Raw genomic sequence first — 24212 nt, 5'->3', positions numbered from 1 at the left:
GCAATTGGACAGGACTTATAAAGAGTTAATTAACATACCAGCATGAGTTCTACAGTACAATAATATCATAAATTGTGAATTTGAATTGACAGTAGAAATGGCAAAGAAATCGTAAATCATGTCAGATGAAGTAAATACTGAATCACTTAGTTATTGAAGGATTCACATTTCCACTTCAGAAACTGTACAACTTCAAATGTATCAGGATTGGGTCAAAACATTCAACTTTAATAATATCACATGTAAAAGAGTATAATGACAGAGGTGTTAATTTTTCTCTTTACAAAAGGATGTTATATTTATGAACATACATGTAGAAATAGTAGTCTAGGGATGCACCGGATATCCGGTCCGGTCGGACTATCTGGCCGGATAGTGAGCAATTATCCAGTTCCAGATATTTTTCAAAATCCGGCCGGATCTTTTTCACCGGATCTTTTTCAAAATCTGGCGTGAATTATTCCTTTAAAAGGTGTTGGTATTAAACTTAAATCAATGTAAAGTTGTAAACTATTTCCAAAAATTAATAAAAACATTCAAAGTAAGGAAAAATTAGGTTTAACATGTTTAATTTAATTTTCTCAAAGGTCTGACCCACTGTTTCTAAAGATCAACCAAAATAATACAACTATCATACTTCTACTTCTTGTTAATGATTTTCTCTTGTGTAATGAAAAAATCCGGTTCCGATTTCATGTACTATCCGGCAAAATCCGGTTCCGGCCGGATCCAAAAATTTGGATCCGGTGCATCCCTAAATAGTACTGTGCAGTGCTATACTATGTGTAGTGTAGTAAATCAACTGCCACGCTCAGGTGGGCGTTTCTTCTTGTTGTATTAACGCAAGGACAGTTTTGAGCAGTTGGTTATATTTACAATGGAATAATTATAAACCTTCTCATTCATACATATATGCATGAGCAGAACATGTCAATAGTTGTACCTACAGTACGTCATACAGTAACAGATGTTTGAAGTTTCTATGCCAAAGTCAGTTTGCCTTTGCAAAACCAACACTCGGGATATTCATCGTATGTTGTATCATTTTATCCCTTGGCAGCTTTTGTTGACTTTTGCAAAAATTCTGTGTACGGTTTGTTTTACCGGTTTAAGGTCTTTACAAAGGAGATTTGAACATTCCACCATCAGTCTTGAGAGTTGACAGCAATGCAATTGGAAAATGAGGAAATTTAAAACATCCAAACTGATAGCTTTCCTTCACCAATTGCAACATAATAAAGCAAACTACTTACAAATTCCAAGTAGTCACCAAGACACTTGTGGATGAGTGCATTAATCAAATCCAAAAAGTGAATTTGTTGAAAATGTTGAAATTTCTTGGTCATTTCTGCATTGTTTCAAATCAAACTTGACTAGAGTTTGATAGGATTTCACTACCACACTTATATTTTAAACCATCAACAGAGAGAAACAGGTTTGCATGACTAAATCGTAGTAAAAAGTCTTACTACTGTATGTCTGCATTGAACCTATAACAACATTCTTTTATACACTACAAAAAGCTACATATTTGAGCCACAAAGGGGGGGGGGACTAGAGACAGAGGGGGGAGTTCTGTATTTGAATTCTCTGATGATAAGAAAGCCTCAAATGCTCTTACTTTATAGTACTAAAGAGCAGTACTGGTACACACTAAATCTGTTGAGTACAACATACATAGCCTCGGTATTTATTACATGGCATGCAGGTAGTACAGTAACATGTACGTTATACTATACAACACTGTCTTATCAGTGAGTGGGACGTGTGCTTGATTGAAAATAACTGATTATAGCACTGAGTAAACAGCTATATCAAATACTATACCATTTGTATAAGAGAATTGTGTGGGCTGCTAAGCAAAGGACAAACCAATTCAATTATGCTTGTAGTAGTCCAGTTTGGTTGCCTCGTCCTGTCCCTGAAAATACATTCATACACTGTGTTCGATATCCTTAATACCACAGGCAGCCAAGTTTTGACCACTTGAAACAATTAAAAACGAAAGATGTTATCAGCATTTGCCATAAATTGTAGAGTACAATTCTTCCATTCAAGTTCTGTATATTCAAATTTACTTTCTAATGCTACCTAAAATCTTTTTGAAGGGAAAATATATATTGATACATGGTTACTATGGTAGGGCTATAATTATTATTGGAAATGAAAAAAATAATTTACAGAAAAAGAATAAAGAATGAAAACTAACCAATAACAAATGCAGTTAGCAGTTGACATCAATGAAGCAAAACAAGGAAATACCTTGAAGGAAATTAATGATGCAATGAAGATGGGTAGGGTACCTTACAACTACCAGTAGCAGAAAGATTGATCCAGTTAAACAGTATACATTACACATACATATATAATTTATTTTGCCAAACAACCAGAAGGTTTAACATGAAGAGTTACAGTATGATCATTTACATGCAAGGCTATCTCTAATTACAGTCATAGGGCGTAGGAGGTGAGGGGGGGCTGGGGGGGCTGGAACCCCCCAACCAAAACTGTTTGTGAAAATTTGGGCAATATGCTGAGAATTTTTCGAGCACCTACTGAAAGAAGAATAATTTGCAATGTGTTTTTCAATGGTTAAACTTATTATTATCATTATTATTGTAACGACTTCCCCAATAATTATAACCAATATGGAAGGGTAATAACACGGAAAATGATTGTATGTTATTGGCATGGGATGTAATAACCGATGCATGCCTATACATGATATGCACATTAACACGTTGAACGTGCTCGGAGCACGCAAAAAAATTGGTTATATTTTTCGGGCAAGTCGATACAGCCCCCCAAATCAAATTAGGCTCCTACTGTACGCCTATGATTACAGTGTGGCCCTGTACAGTAGGTGAACCACACCTAATATCAGGTTCAGACTATGCCGGTGTCTATCGTAAACAGTGTAATGGGTATTTTAACTGGGTTGTATTTTCACACAGTCAATTGAAATATAAATCCATCCAAATCTTCATGATTGCATACTGGGATGGTAAATTACTGTACGTACATTTCAACTATAGGAAGCTTCATTAAATAATTTAGACCAAAACTAAAAGACATTTACAGTGTGTGGCTAAATGGTCGAATCGAATGGCACAAATTAGTATCGTTTTTGTAATAGTGAATGGATGACTGGAAGTAACACAACCTTTGTGTTTCTAGTGTACAGATAGTAAGGTATTTGAATAGCAAGAGCTGATTTACACTCCTTGATACAGTGGGTACACCATAGTGGTTAAATGGGATCATGTCCCCATTCGTCGCCAGTCGGTAGATATATTCCACTATTAAGTAGGGGGGTTTAGCATTTGTGTAACATCGAAAACAGTTGTTGTATTGTCATTATCAAATTATTTTGATAACCACACTAAACATACCTAACCTCTTTTAACTTAGTGAATTAATATTACTTATATATATTATTTTTAATCTGTGACGGTGCTGACCTTTTATGTTGTTAAATCTGATGCCAACCTATTATCGAATGGTATAGTCCAAATAAAACAACTGGCAACGAGTGGGACATGAGCCGTTAAATGTATCTGACCATGCTAGCTAGGGTTCAATGAAGTCTAAAGCTGTGTTTGTGCTTTTCTGTTATCCATTAATGCTTGCTAATTTACATTGAAATTTAGGAATCATCAAAATGCTGAGATACTGACTCAGCAAATAGCTCAGTGTAAAACACATCTATTATACAATACTGGCTCATCGGTAAGTCTTATAAAAGGTTGTCTATTGGACAAACTGGACTTCTATGAAGGTTCATCAGAAAAGTTGGTGGCCTCAAAGAATTACTGCTGTATTTAACAGAAGGTATGACCGAGTGCTTTATTTTAAAAAAATAATAAGAAATGAGGGACATCAGAACTATATTATATAATTAATCATGGATTCCTTACATTAACAGGCATAGGTCTGGAGAGGGCATGGGATTGGGGGGGGGATGTTTACAAATATTACCAAGTATCACACATGGTGATTTCTAATACATAAACTGAAAAGAATTTCAATAAAAAGTTACCAATTTTTGTTTTCACACCACATCTAACCACGTAACCATCAAACCACAAATCAGGATATCAACTGTATCATGACATGATTGACACCTGTTGTACATTTAGGATCAATTTTAGTATAACATGAATTAAAGATTTATTTCTTCTGATTGAAAACTTAAAATTGTCAATAAATCATAGTCTATATTGATTTTCATGAAATTGATTGGAAATAGTATTACCATGATTTTAAAGCAACCTTGATTTGTTTACTTTTTGAAGCCGGTCATGGAATGAACACAACTGGCATTTCAGAGATTAAATCACCATTTCTGGCACCCTTACTAGTACATACCTGACTGTTCTTTGAATGGAATGAGGTTAGCAATGAAATAAGTAAGACTAAGTGGTTATTCATAACAATTGTAAAATGAGGAATAATGACTGAACCAACTAGGCGTACAGTATCTTAACGTAAGTTTGACGAAAAAGAGACAGTTTCCCATCATACAACAAACCTACAGTACTGGTTAAAACGTATAAGGCCAACCTACTTGACGAATTTGTGTCACTAACTAAAGTATAGTGGCCTGCAACATGTAGCAGCGATTTCAATAAGCCTAGCGTACTCTTACAAGTTACATTTACAGTAATGTCACCAGCACACAGGTAAACAGCGGAGTTAACTTACACAGTTATTGTTAGTCGGTCAGAATTTCAGAAAACAACCTTAACAACGACACACCACAGCAAGCAGCGTCAAATACTTTCTTCCTTAGCCCTCGAGAAATTCACTTGCATCATCTGGGAGAGTTGGACCTAGCTAGACTTTGATCGATTCCACTTGAAAATTGGGTACTGACAGTGACAGCGCTGCCTGCTTGTTGTTTACCGGAAACGTTACGGCTACGGTTAAATCTCAAGTGATTCGTGTTGAAACCTCATCTTTTCGAGTTGAATCACAAGTCTTTCATGCTGCAATACGCAGACCACGCCCACTTCCGGGTGAGGCGTATTAGTGTTCCAGGGAGCTCGGGGAGAGAGGGGATCTCGAGGTACATATAGATCCCATCACTCAAACACCCTTCCTAAAAGAAAACCTCAAATCTTAACAATGCTTTACATGACCACTGTCATCCCAACAGTGGGGCTGAAAGTACGTCTGAGCTAGCAACCCCTATGGAAGACAGAAATGACTGAAAATCTCGATGCCAGGTTATTGCCCAGCCAACTTCTCCTACCCCTCATGATGATAATGGTCGACCGAGGTCGAACTGATGATGATGATCATCCCAATGCAATGAAATAAACACAGTTCTTAAAATAATCATATATACCAGTGATTAAGAAGGCCTACTCGAAAATACTTGGTACCTTTTACAAGAACTCGGTACTCGCACTCGGTGAAAAATAATCGGATGTAAAAGTACTCGTACTCATATCCTTATGTACTCAGTCGAACATGAACTCGATATAATGTACTTGCTAATCGCAAACAAAGATTACTTTACAAATAAATACCTTTGTAAGGCAAAACGTACAGCAGTCGGGCTGACGGAGTTGAAGATTACATAAACGATTTATGTGAACTTGTTAACATACGGAACCATAATAAACATGAATGCATTACTACTACTGCGTACACATCAGAAATTTGCTCTACTGCCACTTTGAGATTCCAATCAACTGAAAATAACTGATTATATTCAGACGTCCTGTATCAGGCAAAACAAGTTCCGAGCAACGTCATCAGATTCAACTGCTCCATCATTTGAATAAAATGACTATCATGAAACAGTTATAAGCATAGGGTTCTTCTATGTGAAAGAAATGACTCATACTCGGGTTCTAAAATGATGTACTTGGACACTGGTACCCGGTACTCGTATGAAAAAATATCAGAACTCGGACTATGGCACTAGGAACCTCAAGTACTGGGAAGGACTTGGTACTCGCATAAAGTCTGCAGTCATGAGATCCCCGGTTCGATTCCCCGCCGACAGCAATGTGTGTCGTCTGGCAAGGGTGTTGTTCAATAACAACCTCCTGACATGGACGTTAAATGGATGTGTGCCGAGAGATTGGCTTAGGTCAGCTTGCGAGTCTACAAGCCTCCATGGCTTCTTTCGCGAGTTCCTGATTGCGGGAAGATCACATATACATAGATACATACATACATAGAAGTACTTGACTGCAGCTCTGATATGTACCACAAAACTTTGAAACATTGTAGAAGGAACTATTAAACTATTTTGTCTCATTAGCACCACGTTAGTGGAATACTTCCACCTCTAGCAATATTCTGGGTTGGATTGATCTCGTACACACCTTAATCCCTCACCCAAACCTACAACTACAACGTCAATTTAACGTCAATCTTGAGACTCTTTTATACATAGACTGTAGTCCCACTTTCATTTATACTCATTCAGTAGTGTGCTTAATATTTGCCCTCAAGGCGTCCAATAATAAGTGAGTACCTTCACATTACGTAATGTCACATTGTGAAAACACTTGGATTGCTATAGCAACCCAGCACCGCGGCATTATATACAACACATTCAATACGGTTGCCAAATCATATGGACAATGCATGATAAATAAATACACGCCTGCCTACACAGATACCTTACCTTTGGGACTACATGGAACATACGTTGTAGAATACATTAAAACTAAATTATATACAGAAAGATTGTTTTTTACTTTTGTGATCATTTAGCATGTGTGAAATATAACTAGATAAGTGAATTGAGAATGACGGACGCCCTTCAGGAATTCGTCGCCGAGGCGAAGAAGAACAAGTATTCTGCCATTCCGAAGCTCTCGGACGATGGTAAGTTACAATGCACATTATCATAACATTAGCCTAAGGTCTAATCACGGTCATGCAATCATGATTTATGATTACCGGAATTGTTACACCAGTGTGCAAATTTTTGCAAATTTTTGTTAATTGCTTGTAACCAGTGTTATATCATTGCCCATGGGGTAGACCCCTCCCCCCCCCCCCAATCAGTACTACTAGCCAAATGGCTTGTCTACTTCTAGAATTTGCAGGTTTGGTGTGATCAAGCCCAATTTGTGGCTAGGGCAAGTGGTTGTTGCCCTGCCAAATGCTGCCTATAACTTACCCCTTACAGTTGAATATATAGAATAAATAAATTAGTTCAATAGAGTAAATAAATTAGTTCAATGTTTTCTCTCAGTCGTTATTCATCGGAAATCTATCATATCCATGCAGAACTTCTCAACAACAAACCATGCCTTACTGTAGGCCCATGGATTACTATAGGCATAGTGCCTTCTTTATTGCTATATTTGACCTATTTTTTATCAATCAAGGCTGTAGTGAAATGTGAATAGTTTAAACATTAATATATGTAACTTGATGCTAGTCTAAATGTTTGCCTTGTTTGTTGCTATCATGATCTAAACTGCTCCAATGTTAAATATACAGTACATGTGTAAATTTACTTTCAATTTCTGAAAAGTTGCTCAATCTCTTGATATTACAGATATCGTCAGTGTCTGGGACAATGTTGCCGCTTTTGTTGAACGTCACATGAATCTTCAGAAAGGTGTTCATATACCAGGAATTGGGACATTCACTTTTAGTCAGAAGAAACTTGATATTGGCAATAATAAATTCATGCTTATACAAAGACCAGTGTTTGTCCTCTCAGAGAAATTTGCACAGACACACGGCTTGCAGAATCCAAAGCATTTTACATCAGGTTAGTACTTATGCAGGTTTCTTCCTTTCCAATCTCTTTCTCTCTCCCTCTCTCTATCTTAATACCATTTATGTGAATTTGCTTGTAGTTGATACTTTTTAAGAAAAGTCACACAGGAAAGAACCTGGGCACGAAAACTAAACTACCAAACGACTGATTCGCTCTCAACCCCAGTCCCCTTGCATCGAGACTGTGACTATGTGATCATCGTCTGGTGTGTATCACCATTCCCCTCGAAAAAGAACAGATACTACACATGATCTTAGCCAAAAGGCCGAGAAGTTGGTTCTTGACATAAATACCTCTCTGTGTATCTGTCTATCAATGTTTGTTTTCTCTGTTCCAGTAACATATAAACTGTAGAGAATATACTAGGGAAAAACTTGTGCTGTTCTTATTAAGTTATATCAAAACTAAACTCATTAGGCCTCACTCTTTGATTTGAAATTTCTAAATATGCTAAATAGTTGACATAAAGTTATAAATATTTGGTTTCTTGACTTTTATTATTTCCTAAAGTGTATAAAAGTATATTTAAGACAGCAATCTACACAGACTTCTTGTTATAGATACTGCTTGTTTATTTCTCAACTTTCATTTTTTTTTACTTTGCAAAATATTGAAGCATTGCTTTTTTTTTTCAAAAAAGATTTGGTGCCTTCACCTATCTTGTTCTTTCTGGTTTTACCCTTCAAATTATTCCCTCTTCAACATGTGAGAAACATTACTCATATTACCACCTAAGTATTTCAATTGACACAGAATAATTAAACATTTTTGTTATTCGGTTATTTTGTCATTCCTGTTCGATATTTTTATGATTCTTGCAGGTCAAATACCAATCGTCCAACTCAACTTTTCAGCCCTCTCCAGCGAGAGCCCGTTTGATCGCGACACTGTGGAGGGTTGCGTCAAGGAAGTGTTGCAAGCTTTCTCTAGGGCGGTTCAAGCTAGGAGGAATGTCGAGTTTACTTTCAGTGGGATTGGCAAACTCCTCATCAGGGATGGTAAAGTCAAGATGAAATTCTTCAAAGTGTTTATGAACATGATGGACGGATCTGGACAGCTTTCAGAAGCGCTCAGAAATGTAAGTTACAATTTTGTTTCAGTAATAGACATAACCCTGGAGATTTATGCAGTCATAACATGTTTGAATTTGTTTAGTATTTTTTTAAATTTTTTTTTAGTTGATCATTTGTTATATTTTTAAGTTTAGTAATTTAGTAATTAGCCCTTACTCTTTGGGCAAAGTTGGAAGAGGTGACCCCATCTTTTTTTGGGCCAAAAACTTCTTTCTTGCATTATAATTCATCCGTGATTGCATATCTTATATACCTCTCCCTACCATCACCTCCTAACATATCACTCAATCAACATGCATACCGTATGTTTTTGCGTGCATTGTAAGTAGTATTATTTGTACATGTAGAAGTCCTTTCAATATTTGTAAATGAATTTAGGCATTGAATTCAAACTGTCAACAAATAATTTTAGCAGATGAAATATGATTAAATTTGGTGGTGCTAAATTACCCCTTTTTTAACTGCTGACATCCCAGCAGGTTTTCTTTTCTTTTCTACCTAAAACATATTTTCCTTGTGATAAACACTCTACAATGTTTTGGGAACAATTCTGAAGGGAAGAACTTTTTAAATTGGTGGTAGTCTGTTTTATTCACCACATTATGATGGAAATTAAGAAATAAAGAAATAATAATATAAGAGTGTCATCTTATTTATTTCTCTTTTTATTTTTATTTTGACATCTTTGCAGAGACCAGACACTACAGATTCTGTCATTTCCAGAGCTTCAAGTATAAGACCGGGAACAAGTAATACTCTGGTTCTTCCAAGGTAAGAGGAATAATTTCTCAATTGTCTGTCCTGGTTGTGTTTGAAAAATCCCACATTAACAGGCCTGGGGTAGGGGGGGGGGCTAAAGCACTGGACCTGTGGTCAGTTAGGGTGTCCAGGGAAATATTGGAAAAAAGTATAATGTTATTCTCATTTTAGTGATATACTTAAGGAAAAGTGAAGACTTTCAACACGGGATCCAGTGACATAAATATCCCAGAAGTTCTGATCTCACTCCCGATGTCCCTTTTGCTTGTTGCAAAATACTTTAGGACAAACTGCACCATTAATTATGGTAATATTATTATAGAATTATAATCATTTCTTGTTTAGATTTTTTACAGCAGATATGACTGAAAGAAAAAAGTCTTCATTAGCAAAATAAGTAACAGAGACTAAAAAAAGGTATAGAAATTGACGAGAACGATTTTTCAATCACTTTGACAGGATAACCCAAGGAGCTGGTAAAGATGGCCTAATGCTGGAGAGTGATAACATGCAAGCTCAGGGGAGTATGCCAGCTATCGAAGAAGTTGAGGAGGTGGGAGGAGAGGCTGAGGCAGATATATTTACTGATGGAGCGGCCGGCTATGAACTAGATAACGAAGCTGGTGAGACATTAAAATTAAGTTAAATTTTTCTGTTGTACCAGTAGTTCACAGCATTTTTTAGTTTGAAAATTGCCCGGAGAAAAATATCGGTTAGAGCAGAGGGCCAGATAATTAAAACAATTGTTATGCCTAGCTTGAGCAATGTTCAAGATAGGCCTGTAGGGTGCCTTTGCATAAGGCCATTAAGGCCTGCATACCAGTTTAGTGCAAGATTGTGGTTTGGTCTTTCTTTCGGAGGCCGGATTGAAATCTGTTGCAGGCTGGAATTAGCCCACAATCTGCCTGTTGAGAGTCCCTAGAATATACTATATTGATTGACAGTGTTGCCAATGGTTAATGATGTGTAAAGAAGGGTTGGGTATGGGGGAGGGGGTGTTAGCCCACAAAGAAAGTGAAAACTTTATTAGATCAAGCCTTTCTTAATTTTTGGTACAGTGTCTCTTTAAGGATTTCTTCAAATGGATTGCTAGTTGTTATAGTAACTGGAGTAAATTTGAGACTGTGTTTTGTCTGTTCTCCTAGTGCTAGACAAAACAAACTCTGTCACTTCCCCTTGCTATCCTTATGGAAAGCCTTGACAGCTTATGTTCCCTACAAAGGCAACATATTGTAAACATATTCATTACACATTTGTAAACATTGCCAGAATAGCTGAAGGATCAAAGGTAAAATGATCCCTGCACTGAGTTATGTATGAAACCAGACATTACACTTTTGGACAAGTATTTCGGGCTAGGGTTTTATGAATATTCTTTATCTCAGATCATTCTTTCAAACTCTGCACCATGAAGAGGAGGCACAATATATTAGCTCCCTTACGGTTAACTTACTTTCCATTCTTTCCAGAAGATGCTGTTCGAGGGGAAACTTCATCTCGTCCTGCGATACCGACAGCCGTCGGTATCAGCTTAGAGGACGACCTCGTCGCTTGTACGCCGCCTCGAGGAATCCGAGGGAATGCTATGACTCCGTCACCACCCAATAGTAAACCAGCGTCACCGACAGGTTACCTTCCACCACCAAAATCTCAACGTGTCCTGAAACCGCCAACCCCTCCTCACACTACCCAAAGCAAGAGTCGTCTCAGCCCTCCTGGTTCCTCTTGTGGCCATGGGGGTGGAGGCCAGGAGCTCTGCTACCTGTGTCACCAGAGGGCTGTCAATAATGTGCCAGTATCTTTCGAGGCTGAGAGGAGAAAGAAAGAGCAAGAACAGGACAGACTCCTTCAACAATATCAGCACCTGAAGGACACAGAGAGCATTATCAGAGAACAGGTGAGAAAACCAGAAGATGGGAGGGTTAGGGGAGAGGGCAGGGGTAAGGGAGGGGTAAGGGAGGGGAGTAGAATATGCTCCTTCAACAATATCAGCATCTGAAGGATACAGAGAGTATTATCAGAGAACAGGTGAGAAAACCAGATGATGGGAGGGTGAGGGGAGGGGTAAGGGAGGGGTAAGGGAGGGTGAGTAGAATATACTCCTTCAACAATATCAGCACCTGAAGGACACAGAGAGCATTATCAGAGAACAGGTGAGAAAACCAGATGATGGGAGGGTGAGGGGAGGGGTAAGGGAGGGGTAAGGGAGGGTGAGTAGAATATACTCCTTCAACAATATCAGCACCTGAAGGACACAGAGAGCATTATCAGAGAACAGGTAAGAGACCAGAAGATGGGAGGGTTAGGGGAGAGGGGAGGAGAGGGGAGGAGATGATAGGAGGAGGGATAAGGGAGGGGGAGTAGAATGTGCTCCTTCAACAAGATCAGCATCTGAAGGATACATAGAGCATTATCAGAGAACAGGTGAGAAAACCAGAAGATGGGAGGGTTAGGGGAGAGGGGAGGAGATGATAGGAGGAGGGGTAAGGGAGGGGGAGTAGAATGTGCTCCTTCAACAAGATCAGCATATGAAGGGTATAGAGAGTATTATCAGAGAACAGGTTAGGAGGCGGCAGGGTAAGGGGAGAGGGTAGGGGATGGAGGGGTAAGGGAGAGGGTGTAGAATAGACTCCTTCAACAACTTAGCATATGAAGGCTACAAAGAGCATTATCAGAGAACAGGTTTGGGAAACCGTAAGGATATAGTAGGGGTAGAGATATGGTCAGGTGATGGAGGGGTTAGGTAGGGGGGTAGCATATATACTCCTTCAACAATACCAACATATGATGCAATCTGTCATTATTCTAGAAGAACAGCTCTGAGGGTCAGAAGGGTGGGCAGCAGGGTTCATTTTAAGCGGTATCGCATCGCACTTTGCGATGCGATTATTAACATTTGCGATGCAAGATGATACTTTGTATTGCGCAACTGCTACACAACCCAAGGTAGGCCCCTAGACTACACACGCCTAGAGTATAGCAGCCTAAAGTCCCAAATAACCACATACATTACTATCACACAGAGCATGATTCATTGGCACGAAATGTTACACTCATATTTACTATTTTATCTGACACTTTTGGAGTTTTGTTTTCGCATTTGATTCAAATAATTTACTAGGCCTATGCCTGATCTGACCTACGCAGCTACGCAATAATAATAATATAACGTTACTTTTGCACTCGTACTCCGATCCACCGGTGCGGGCTCAGTCTGCATCAAGCTGAAGTTGGCTACCAATAACAGCGGACAATAGCAGCCGCCAATAAGCAATACTAGTGGCGGACAATAGCAGTGGATAATAAGCGAGTTGCTGCTATCGGTAGCTAGCTACGGAATATTTACTTGGGATATGCTTCCACTTTTTTATTGACATCAAAACTGCAAACTATTGTAACTGGCAAGCTAGGCGGCAACCTAGTGTGATTTTACCATGGATATACATGATTTCGCGCACTTTTGACGTATTTTAATCAATATCGTGAACATCCTGCAATAAAATTTAAATTCATCACGATTTTTGATATTTGTGTAACTATTTATGGGGCCAACGGCGAAATTCGATATATCAACGTTACTGCGCAATATGCCACATCGTGAATGCTTGCATAATTGCATTCCCTCTAAAAGTGGAAAGATATGTTTGAAACTTTCTTCTGAGAGTTGAGAGTCAAAATTTCCAAAGAGGGAGACCCCCGCCCCCAGTGCCAGGGATACATTTATGACATTATCTTTATCGTGCAGCGCACGTGCACAGAAAAAAAAATGCTAACCATTTTTACCAAACTGCTAATCAATTCAGGATTTTGATTAGCAGTACTGCTAAGCAAATTGAAAGATCTAAAATGAACCCTGGTGGGCAGTTGGGAGGGATAGTAGGATAGATGATACATGGGAGAAATCTTTAACATGTTAAATGTAAATTACAAACAGAATAATTAACTTTATGCAATTAATTTGGTCAAGAGCTTGTAGTAGTAAGTAAGCTTTATCAATTTTTTGGTTTATAATTTACTTACTTACTTTTATTTCATGTTCTTAATTTTCTTTAGGCTCAAAATTTGAGTAACCGTCATCACTCTCAAAAGATTGCTTCTTTCAATCTTGGAGTTAGCGAAGCCATTAAAACCAAGAAGAAGGAAAGACCGACGTCCTTTCATGTGAGTAAGCCTGATAATTTTAAACATGGTGGTCCCCACACAGTCTGTAAACATGAAATATCTCATTCCTAGATCTTGAAAGTCCTTCAATTTGAGGTCTAATCTGGAAAAGTGAAGAAAAAAAACTTATATGAACACTTCTCATTTTTCATGCCTTCTTGTAAGAGGTCACTCTATTTCTTGGGCAAAAATAACATTTCTTTGTCCGGAGTGTTCAAGCTTGTGATTTGTACCTTTCCTTTAAACTTTACAATTAAATGTTCAGTGTTTGTATATTGTAAAGGTCACAATTGTTGGGCCTCCTATAGGTAGCCTAACATTATGTCCTCTTTAGTGTGTAGGCTACATAGTCAACTGTCAACCATGTTTTGGTCTTAAAAATTATAGAATGTGATTTGTTGAAAAGTGTGGAAACCATGTTAGGATCTTTATCAAAACATACCATTATGTATCATATTTGTTGCCCTTATACATTATAGTTTACTATTGTAGGTCACAGAAATTAAAAAATAAATATTAAATCTTTCTAAAATGCAACAAGAATAAAGTTCAAATAATGGCAGTGTCATGAGTAGGTCATGTAACATTTTTGTTGTTTAATTTTGTGACTTAAGCATTGATCAGCAAAATTGGGTCATGATTAAAACCTGGTATTTGTTGGTAAATTCCTGTAACAGTCAGCTATGCTTAAGTCCATTTCTGGAGAATTTTGACCTAAAATAGCATACCCCAGAGTGATTAATCACTTAGAGTCCTTGGAAACACACCCTTTTGTTTTTGGAAACACACACTTAAATAAGTGACTGAAATACTTAAAAAGTGTTTTCAAGTGTATTATATTGTTGTCCCTATACATTATAGTTTACTATTTTAGGTCATAGAAATAAAAAAATATTAAATATACTATCTTTCTAAAATGCAACAAAAATAAAAATTTAAAAAATGACAATGGCATAAGTAGGTCATGTAATCTCTTTTGTAAAATTAAGTTAGTTATCATTAATTAATCAAATCTTTAAAAAAAAAATCATTTTTTTTTGCAGAGATCGTACATTTTCCAAACCCGTCCCCTTACCCCACCGAGATTGTTCATGCAAGACGAATATGCAAGCTACTTAGCAGAACAGGTAGAAGCCAAGACTGCGACCAAATCGAAACAGAAAAATGAAAAGGACTTCCTAGAAAGACTGGAACAAGTTCAACTGGCAGAAGAGTAAGTTTATCTGTTTCCTTTCTCCTGTTTCCCCCTCCCTCCCCACCCCTCTTTCCTTCAAAGAAATATTCTTGTGACAGACAATGTGACACTGAGAGGGAAGGCAAAGATATCCAGCACTGCTAAGTGAAAACCCTCAAATACACTGTCCCAAACTATAGATATGGTTGTTTGAAGGGTACCTTAGTTTTTACAAGAATTCTTTACTAGGCCAGAAAAAAAGGACCCATTAAATTGTCTGTGATGTCATCCTGTTTGTTCTGTGAAAGCTTTATTTTCTCTTTAATCATGCTGTCCATTTGTACTGTACTTGAGATGCACCCAGTTGGGACAATTTTTTCTATACTGTAGTGTCATGGCCCGCTTCAGAGCACTTGTATTGTCAGTACGAGCAGTATGAATGTTTCTAGATCAAGGTTAGGAACTGTCTGTACTGTCAATACCAGTGCTTTGAGAGCATGATATTGGAGTACAGTTAAGAGAGGTATTAGCATTAGGAAATTGTCTCAACTGGCTGTGAGATGTGATACAATTTGGAAAGTTTGTTTAGATGTCAATGTACTACCAACATCAAATCTCCATCAGAATATAATATCTTTTCATAATTTATTATATTCCTATTGTATATGAAAAATGAAGATTTTTGTTTAATGTATTTGTATGATGATATGACGCATGATGTTGCTAGATAGATAAACTTTGTCTTTGTTGTTAAACAGGCTTATCTGGATGGATTTCAATGACTAGTGTAGAAAATTTACACCTTTTGTCAGAGAGATCGAGAGAGAGTCAGCTTGGACAATAGAAATATTTGTTTAAACATAAACTATCTTTGTTTACAGACTATATAAGCAGTTGTATCTTTCATACAACATTATCTCTCTCCATCCATGTCATTACATGAGCTTAGATTGTATTGCTTTAGTTCTCCACCGACATATAATGTTCAAATTGTCAAGCTTTTGCCCCCTTTTTTTATACTGCAAAAACATGAAGGATTGAAATTTGAATATAATTGAGGACATTTTGGTCGCAGACCAAAAACTGCCGTGTTGTAAAAGTATTTTAGTCACAACTTCTGGTAGAGACAATTTATGCTAACATGAAAAAGTATTGGTTCCTAAGGGAGGCAAAATGAGACTTTCCAGTGACACTTTGGACATTTCTGATTTTAACTTTAGATTAGCAGCTCAGAGAGAGCAGTATCTTCGTGATAAAGCTGCCCATACAGACATGTATCAACGAGCCTTGTCTGCTCAGGTAAGTTCTGTTATTTTGATCACTTTTACCGCACTTCATTCCTTCCTTTTCCTTGCCCTAGTGTAAGACTGCTTAATATTAACAACAACAACAAATAGTTCTTTAACACTTAGTTTCCCTTGTCATTTATGATTTTCATCTATTCTTCTTTTTCTCCTCTCTTTTTGTTATCATCTTCATCCCTGACTTTAAAACTAGATCAGTTCTCATCTAGAAAAAGTCACATTGATTTAGGTATTCTACCATTAACTCATAACTTCAATAGTTACGATACAAAATTGAAATAAAAAAGACATTTTCCCCTCGCGACAACTGTAGAAAAGGTGACATTATCAGATGCAGGCATTTATTTCTGCTTTATCTATTCTTAGTCAATCTTTCTTTGGTTTATAGCTAGCTGTATTTGCCCCATTTTTGGTGTTTAATAAAGTTTATTTGAATTGAATTTGAACTGAAATTAAATACAGGGAATAGATACAAGATTGATCTGTTTTTGCTGAGAAGTTTAATTTTGAATTGTTTTATTGCTAGATGAGAGATGCCTTTAGACAATTCAATGTGCTGTTATTCTGTCTCTTTCTCTCTCATTATCCTCTTCTTTAACCCTCTTCTTTAAACATTCCACCCATCTTTCCCAATTTTGCAATCTTTCTCTTTCTAACCACTCTTTGCTGTCCTCTCATTAACCATTCTTGTCTAACCAGGTTCAAATCAGAGACATGATCCAACAGTCCCTCGACGAAGAGGACAAAAAGATGCAAAAATTGAATCACCATGGCAACCCTATTACTACAGGCTGTCTGGACAGTAGACAGTGCACCCCCCGTTCATGTCGTCAGCTTGACCCCCTGACCCTTCCTGTCCCTAAAATTATCTTACCTTTCTCTGAGAGTGAACCTGTCAGATTTCAAACTCCTGATCACCGCATGGTAGGCACAATACACTGGTTTCTCTTCTAGATTAATTCCTTTCCATTGTCTTATTTTTTTGTTACATTGTCTTATTCTTATGTTCCATTGTCTTCATTCCTTTACATTGTCTTCATTCCTTTACATTGTCATATTCTTTTATTCCATTGTCTTCATTACTTTCTATTGTCTTATTATTATGTTCTATTGTCTTCATTCCTTTACAATGTCTTATTCTTTTGTTCCATTGTCTTCATCCCTTTCTATTGTCTTATTCTTTTGTTCTCTTGTCTTCATTTCTTTCCAATGTCTTATTCTCTTCCATTGTCTTAGAAGATTTTTTTTAAATTTTTTTTTAGTGTATCACTTAGGAGCAGTTATCATATTTTACTGTACCATAATGAGGTATTCGTTGGTCTGAACAAATCTAGTTCATTTCAGTTTATTATTCATATCATATGTGATCCATCTCCTTGGAGGGACAAGAAGGTTAAATGGTCCGACAAAAAAGAAGTTAACTTCCTTCAAACAGCCATGTTTAGAGTTAGTAAGGAGGTTATTGAGATGAGGTTTTCAACTTTCAGTGTGAAGTATTTGTGTGTCTTCTCAGTAACTGTGACATTGTCTGCAGGAATTTGTGTGTAATGGTCTTTATCCCACATCTTTCTCTAGGTTCGATTCAAACCTCTCCCCCTGCCGGTGGCCGTTCCAGACTCCAAGGAGCCCATCTTTGGCAAGTATGATGCAACCAATGAGCAGCTAGCAGATAAGAGGAGGCGAGCGATCAAAGTCTATCAGGAGCAGCTAAAGGCCGTAGATCAAGCTGAGAAGATGAAGCTCCTCAAACATCTAAAACAACAGCGAGAGGAAACGGACATGCTGGATAGAACGAGACAAGAGTGAGTCACTTGCTCTTTCATCAGCTGAAATTTCTTTAAATAATGTTGAAATAAGACTATGGTTACATTCTGTATCAGATGGACATTAATGTGTTATAGTTAATGTGAATAGTAGAAAACATTACCTAAAGTTTCTTACAATTTATTTGAAAATCAATAAGTTAATTGACAAAGGGGGAAGCCACTTACCCTGTTCAGAGTAAAAAAATATGTTTTTACGGCTACAAAGGTTTTGTGGCTTATTACTCTATGATTTGATACAATTCTGGTTTCTTCAGGCTAATCCCACCCCTCCCCCCACCCCCCTTCCACTCTGTGCCAAACTTCCCACCTAGTGAAACAAGAATTCGCTAGGCCTGAGTCTCTAAAATTCAGGAGACACATTACACTTCAACATGGTTTTATTCCAATCCCTGATATTTCATATTGACTGTATTATTTTTTTCTATTTCTATTTCTTGTTATTATTTTTATCTTTTATTATGATTATTTCTATTTCTTTGTTAGATTTTGTTTATTATTGATCTTTATAATATTATTTCAATTTCTTTGTTGTTCTTAAAGTGATTCTTTTATGTTATAATCATATGTCCACTGTGTACTCTCTTCCATAGACTAATAGCCGATAGAGCAGCCCGTTTCGATCACGCCTTTGATACCAGGAAGAGCTTGGAAGTCAGTTGGAAGGACGCTGCCGACTTGAAGAAGGATCGAGAAGAGAACGATAAGTTAAGCCAACAGAGTCCGGGCATCCTACTGCATGAGCAGTGCGACGAGTATAACAGATGCGGGCAGTGTGAAAGAAGACTGACCAACTGCGGAGAATCGAACATTTGGAGCGAATCCAGATATATATCCGGATCGCAACTTATCGTTTAAGTCTAAAAAAAAATCATACCCATAAAACTGGATTAAATTTTACCGACAGCATCATGTTTTAAATTTTGAACATAATTGATATGCAAAGTATCATGTAATATTGCAATTTGGGTCAATTACCATATTTGATGCAACATTTCCAAAAGAAAATTGAAATCTAAACCTATGCAAATTAAGTGATATAAATCAGCAGTTTTGGTTAATTGTTAGAATAAATATTTTGTCTATCCTCAATTTGTCTTCCTACAACTACTTATTCATTGATGATAGTAAGAAACGGATCATGTTTTTGATATATTTGTTACCTTTCATAGAGTCAGTAATTCCCCCAGTCTAGGCATGGATCATGTTTTGAGAGTTTCGTTACCTTCATAGATTCGGTAAGTCAGGCCAGACAAAACAGTGACAGTTTGATAGGTTTGTTACAATCATAAAGTCAGTAATTCCCAGTCATGGCATGGATCATGTTTTGAGACTTTTGTTACGTAATCGATAAGTCAAAATAATGAGTTTGATAGTTACTTTACCTTCACAGAGTTGCTAAGTCCCAGCAGCTATAGAAAACTATACACAAATTACCATAGTCATGCAGTAAGCTTTTATTATTCAGTTTATTTGACTTGTTGTCATTTGAGTAGGTGTATGCTATATCAGGATGGATCATCAAACTTCTGATCAACTTCCTAGCAGTGTGTTCTATTGAAGGATTAATTCAAGCAACAAACCCACATGTTATGTTGCAGGTGATGGTATTCAGACTACCTTATTGAAATTGAGATATTAAACAATATGTAGGACTACCAGCCAGTATTTGGAATATTCCCTGTGTGCTCCCTCCATTTTGCTTCATGAATATTCATCAGCTCCTTGGTTATTAAGAATATGTGTGCTTTACATTGACCTGTGTGCTAAAGCAACAAACCCCATGTTATGTTGCAGGTGGTGGTATTCAGACTACCTCATTGGAATTGAGATATTAAACAATATGTAGGACTACCAGCCAATATTTGGAATATTACCAGTGTGCTCCCTCCATTTTGCCTCATGAATTTTCATCAGCTCCATGGTTACTAAGAATATGTGTGCTTTATATTGACCTGTGTGCTAAACGGAAAGATTGTGCAGTGTTTGAACTGCCACTTTATCTTACAATACAAATCCCTCTAGTGTGCTGAAATGGTTTTGTTAGACATTTCTATTTTATTATTTATTTTTTTTATGAAAGAGATCTACTTTCTTCGGGCATTCACCAATTTAGAAATATTTTTTGTATGTATTTTTCACTGTGTTTCATGTATATCCTCTGCATAGATAAAAAGTTTATATGTATTTTTTATTAAAGTAAAGGCAGTCATTAGGTAGTGTAAACCAAAAAAAATTAAAGAGCGTACTCTTGTATGATGCACAAAAAAAGAAAAAGGTTCAGCTCTTTTTGTCTGTTTGACTTATTCTAGCACTTTTCAGTATTTTAATTTTGTTTTAGAGATACAATCATTCCAAGTATGGCCACTTTGTCATAAAATATGAACTGAAAGATTGAATTTATTGTGGAAACGACACATTATCATAAGTTGACTTCTTGCATTTGGCTATCCAGGGTGACAAGATGATACTAGCAGGTAGAGTGATTTATTCAGCTCTGTGTGGAGAACCACATGCAGAATCTAGCCTAGTCATGCAGGCAGTTTATCTAACATAGTCATGTAGGCAGTTTACCTAACAGTCATGTAGGCAGTTTACCTAACAGTCATGTAGGCAGTTTACCTAACATAGTTATGTAGGCAGTTTACCTAACATAGTCATTAGGCAGTTTACCTAACAAAGTCATGTAGGCAGTTTACCTATTCACACTTACTGCATTTCAAATTTAGGAACAAGAAAAGGTGCAAGTTACTCCTTTAGTATTTTAAGGTTCAGAGATGGCTAACTGACAAAGGTGCTTATATTATATATTTACTTACACTTGAATGATACACATTGAGATTAAGTTGTAAACCTAAACTCACAACTTCAGTATTTATTGTTTTTACCAGGGATTTAAATTTCCCATTACCACTACACATTTGGGTAAGAACATAAAAGTCTTTACATTGGGATTTTTAGATTTTTGCCTGGAAATTGCACTTTATCAATAACAATTTATGATTGATAAGACCCCTGGAGGCTGTACATAATCTCTCAAGAGTTCACAGTATATTATAAGTGTAAAAGACAGGATGAAAAAGAGTTTACACAAACCCTTTCATTAAATGAAAATTAATATCTCAAGAGATGTTACAAATAAAATGCACCAACTTGCAAAGTTTCTTGTTTATCTTCATTTTACACTTTTCTAAGGCAGTTTCGGACCCCACAATCATGCAGAGGCTCAGATCAATGAAAACTTTGGGGTTTTTTGTCCCTTCAAATTTAAAAGTAAAGGGATTGAAATCTCTGATAGTAATGAAATCATTTATTTTCATCTGTTGGGGTCTTGATATTTTTTTTGCATAAAGTTTTTACATTTCTGGTTTTCAGATAAATTATTTTATAAAAGTTTAAAAAAAAGAAAACACACATTACAAACTGAGCAGACTTTTCAAGTCCAACTGTATTAACTCGTGTAATATCAAGAATGAAATTCACAGGTTCAAACAAAATAAATCTGTGAGACTCATTTACCCTCCGACAGGCAAAAATTGTTCACTTGTAGAAGGGATGTAGGGAACACAAACTTAAACTGTTGTGATATAACATAAAGAAAATGAAACACAGTTGAATGGATTTCCTTTGAAAGCTTCACCCATGAAACCTTTAAAACCATTTATCTTGCAAATGAAATGAAGATTTTGAGAATTGCCTGACCCACACTACCATAAGAAATAAAATAACAAAGTACCAATCGCCAAGGGTAAACAATAGGAATCTGGATTATTGTTGAATTAGTGTATAGACTCGTTAAAAGTCAGTAACAAGTCCACTGGGTGCACTTAAGAAACTTTCATTCTACTTCATATGAGACAACATAAATATAGCTAGGAAGATTTAAAGACGATATCAACCTAGCAAATAAGATTTATGCCCTAACTCTCCACTCTACAGAAAGTTGAGGGACAAAAAGCAGCAAAACGAACTACTACAAATTGAACAAAATGTCCACCTTCTAGAAAACACTCAACCCTCCCCCACAACACAAACTGACTGTAATATTGGCAGCTGAAAGCTTGTAGAAAACCATCCGGTAAACGTGCAAAGACAATCATCCATTTTGCTTCCTTCAAATTTCCAATATCTAAGAGACATGAGTTGTCAATGTTTTATCTTAAAGAGCAAGCTTGAGTCTTTCTTGCAGCACAAGAGAATACTGACTTTTTTCTGCAGCTTTTACGCTTTATACTGATAAAGTGAAATTTGCACAATATTTTCCCAGCTACGGTTTATTATTAACTGTTACCGATCACCGACAGTATATTGCATTCTGAACTTTACGCTGTTCTGCCTACAAACAAACAAGAGATCCACAATGAGTCCATTATTTTCAACATGAAATTATATGTTACAATGCACTCTCTCCACTAAATATGCTTTTCTGGCACAATTGCTGACACATTTTCATATTTTACAATTATTAAAAATACACAGATATATTTACAATTGTGACATCTGGATTTATTGAAGTAACGTTTGACCTTTGACATCTGAAGATAGCTAGCCAATGATGTAGCTGTGAGTTGTCAAACTACTGCAGGAGTGCATTTAACCTTGCTCACTACAACCATGTATTGCAGTAACCATAGTAATAACCTAATTAATCTTTATTTACATTCAGTACATAGGGCATGCATAGATACTCTACTGATAAATACCAAAATAAATTAGTTTCTAAACTGTGGCTAGTTTGAAGATAAACGTGCATTCATTCGTCATTTGACCAATAAGCAGCCAATGAATGGTTGGATCATGTCAAATTATCCAACCCCACCACCCCATCCCCTCCCCACCCAAACATTCATAATATCAGCTGTGGTAAGTCACAGACCTTCTTGAGGTATTATTAACAATCATTGCAATAGTAGCATGTCAAACCAAAACAAGAACACACACTTTGTGCTAATTTCATCTGTTTGACAAGGACGGTTAAGATTATAAACATCAGCAATAACAATATCAGTCTGTTTTTTTTTTTTTTTTTTTCTCTTTTTTTAATTCATTTTCCTATGTTTTGGAAGTACAATAAACAACTATGTTAATAAGATAGTTGTTTTGAAACTTAAATATGAAGATGGAAGAATGATAAATTATTGAAGACTTCTGTAGATGTCTCAAATAATGAAAAGAAAAACAACAACAACAAAAAATGAAAAAAATTTGACCTTTTCTTCCCTTCACATTTTTTTCTTAAATATATTTTTTTCTTTCTTCTTCTGTTTTCATTTTTTGAATTATAATCCTTCTACACGAAATGGCATGCAGAGTTGAATTGAAGGAAAGAGTAAAATACAGCTAATCTGAGATACTAAATTATTAACCAAAATATCAAAACAACCTTTTCAAAGGTTCAAGAGAAATGCTCAACTTAATTTATAACTCTTTGGTTTCTTAAAAGGATTAGATATCACAATGTTCTATCATTCATAAAAAATAATAACATTTTCTTGTTTGTAATAATATTTCTTTTACTTTTCATATAGTGCAGAAGCTATGAACCAAAAATCTTCACAATATGCATTACACAATCATTTGAAATATATACCTTCACCACCAAACAATATTTTAATTATGAATCTTAGAGCAAAAAACCTGTTACCTTGGTTACGGAAAAATCTCTAGAGAAGTTCAATTGAACTGCGATCATTTTAAAATGCAAAAGCAAATAACTCATTGTCAGGTGACACCTTTTGCCCAATGAGGATTAGCCATTTTAATTCTGACCTGCTCCACCGTGATGAACTCATTGTCACTGGCTTCTGCCTGATACATCTGAAGCAGTTCCTCCATGGCTTGTTCTTCAATCTACAAAACGAAATAAGATTAGGAAGGATTATCCATCCCCTGATTACTCATGGAATACACATGCTGACTGATCCAGCATGCCAGGGGTTGCCATATCATATCTGAAGAATGGACAACGATATGTTGCAGCCTAAGGTAAGAGGTATGAGTTTAAGTTTCTCCCCCCTCCCCCCATGGGGAGGGAACATGATAGGGCTATGTGTTGTAATTCTAATGATGATGCATTAAATTACTACAAACATCAATGTTCACATGACAGTGTCATGATCCTAATTACTGACAACATAAAGGTCTTATTCCACTCTTAAT

General features: G+C 36.5%; 3 protein-coding genes and 1 pseudogene across 7 annotated transcripts in view; 1 reads left to right on the top strand and 3 right to left on the bottom strand.

Annotated features, from left to right (window-relative positions):
• The window catches only part of LOC139962611 (PC3-like endoprotease variant B), a 34448-nt gene extending 29529 nt beyond the window's left edge, over nucleotides 1-4919 (bottom strand). Inside the window, exon 1 of the mRNA XM_071962749.1 lies at nucleotides 4705-4919. The gene's annotated coding sequence lies outside the window, so the exon portion shown is untranslated. The remainder of the gene's footprint in view (nucleotides 1-4704) is intronic.
• Nucleotides 4920-6585: 1666 nt separating this feature from the next.
• Nucleotides 6586-22052, top strand: LOC139962599 (coiled-coil domain-containing protein 81-like). Of its 3 annotated transcripts, none has more exons than XM_071962728.1 (12): nucleotides 6586-6849; nucleotides 7532-7750; nucleotides 8581-8837; nucleotides 9524-9603; nucleotides 10051-10214; nucleotides 11064-11488; nucleotides 13645-13752; nucleotides 14796-14965; nucleotides 16147-16225; nucleotides 16930-17154; nucleotides 17806-18032; nucleotides 18647-22052. In XM_071962728.1, exons 1-12 carry the CDS (start codon nucleotides 6771-6773, stop codon nucleotides 18909-18911), a joined length of 2298 nt encoding a protein of 765 aa, XP_071818829.1. In that variant the 5' UTR covers nucleotides 6586-6770; the 3' UTR covers nucleotides 18912-22052. The 3 variants fall into 3 exon arrangements, with proteins under 3 accessions (XP_071818829.1, XP_071818828.1, XP_071818830.1); XM_071962727.1 differs by having other exon boundaries at nucleotides 11061-11488; XM_071962729.1 differs by lacking the exon at nucleotides 16930-17154 and having other exon boundaries at nucleotides 11061-11488.
• On the bottom strand, nucleotides 7938-8036 carry LOC139963318 (U2 spliceosomal RNA; annotated as a pseudogene).
• Nucleotides 21484-24212, bottom strand: part of LOC139962597 (inhibitor of Bruton tyrosine kinase-like) — a 20797-nt gene continuing 18068 nt past the window's right edge. For all 3 annotated transcript variants that reach the window (XM_071962725.1, XM_071962724.1, XM_071962726.1), the window contains exon 22: nucleotides 21484-23903. In XM_071962725.1, the coding sequence (XP_071818826.1) occupies nucleotides 23775-23903 (129 nt within the window). In that variant the 3' untranslated portion in view covers nucleotides 21484-23774. The remainder of the gene's footprint in view (nucleotides 23904-24212) is intronic.

Source organism: Apostichopus japonicus, chromosome 21, assembly GCF_037975245.1.
Source record: "Apostichopus japonicus isolate 1M-3 chromosome 21, ASM3797524v1, whole genome shotgun sequence".
In the NCBI taxonomy this organism is placed as follows: Eukaryota; Metazoa; Echinodermata; class Holothuroidea; order Aspidochirotida; family Stichopodidae; genus Apostichopus; species Apostichopus japonicus.
Note: the sequence above shows the minus strand (reverse complement) of the source record. Positions and strands in the feature narration are given on the sequence as shown.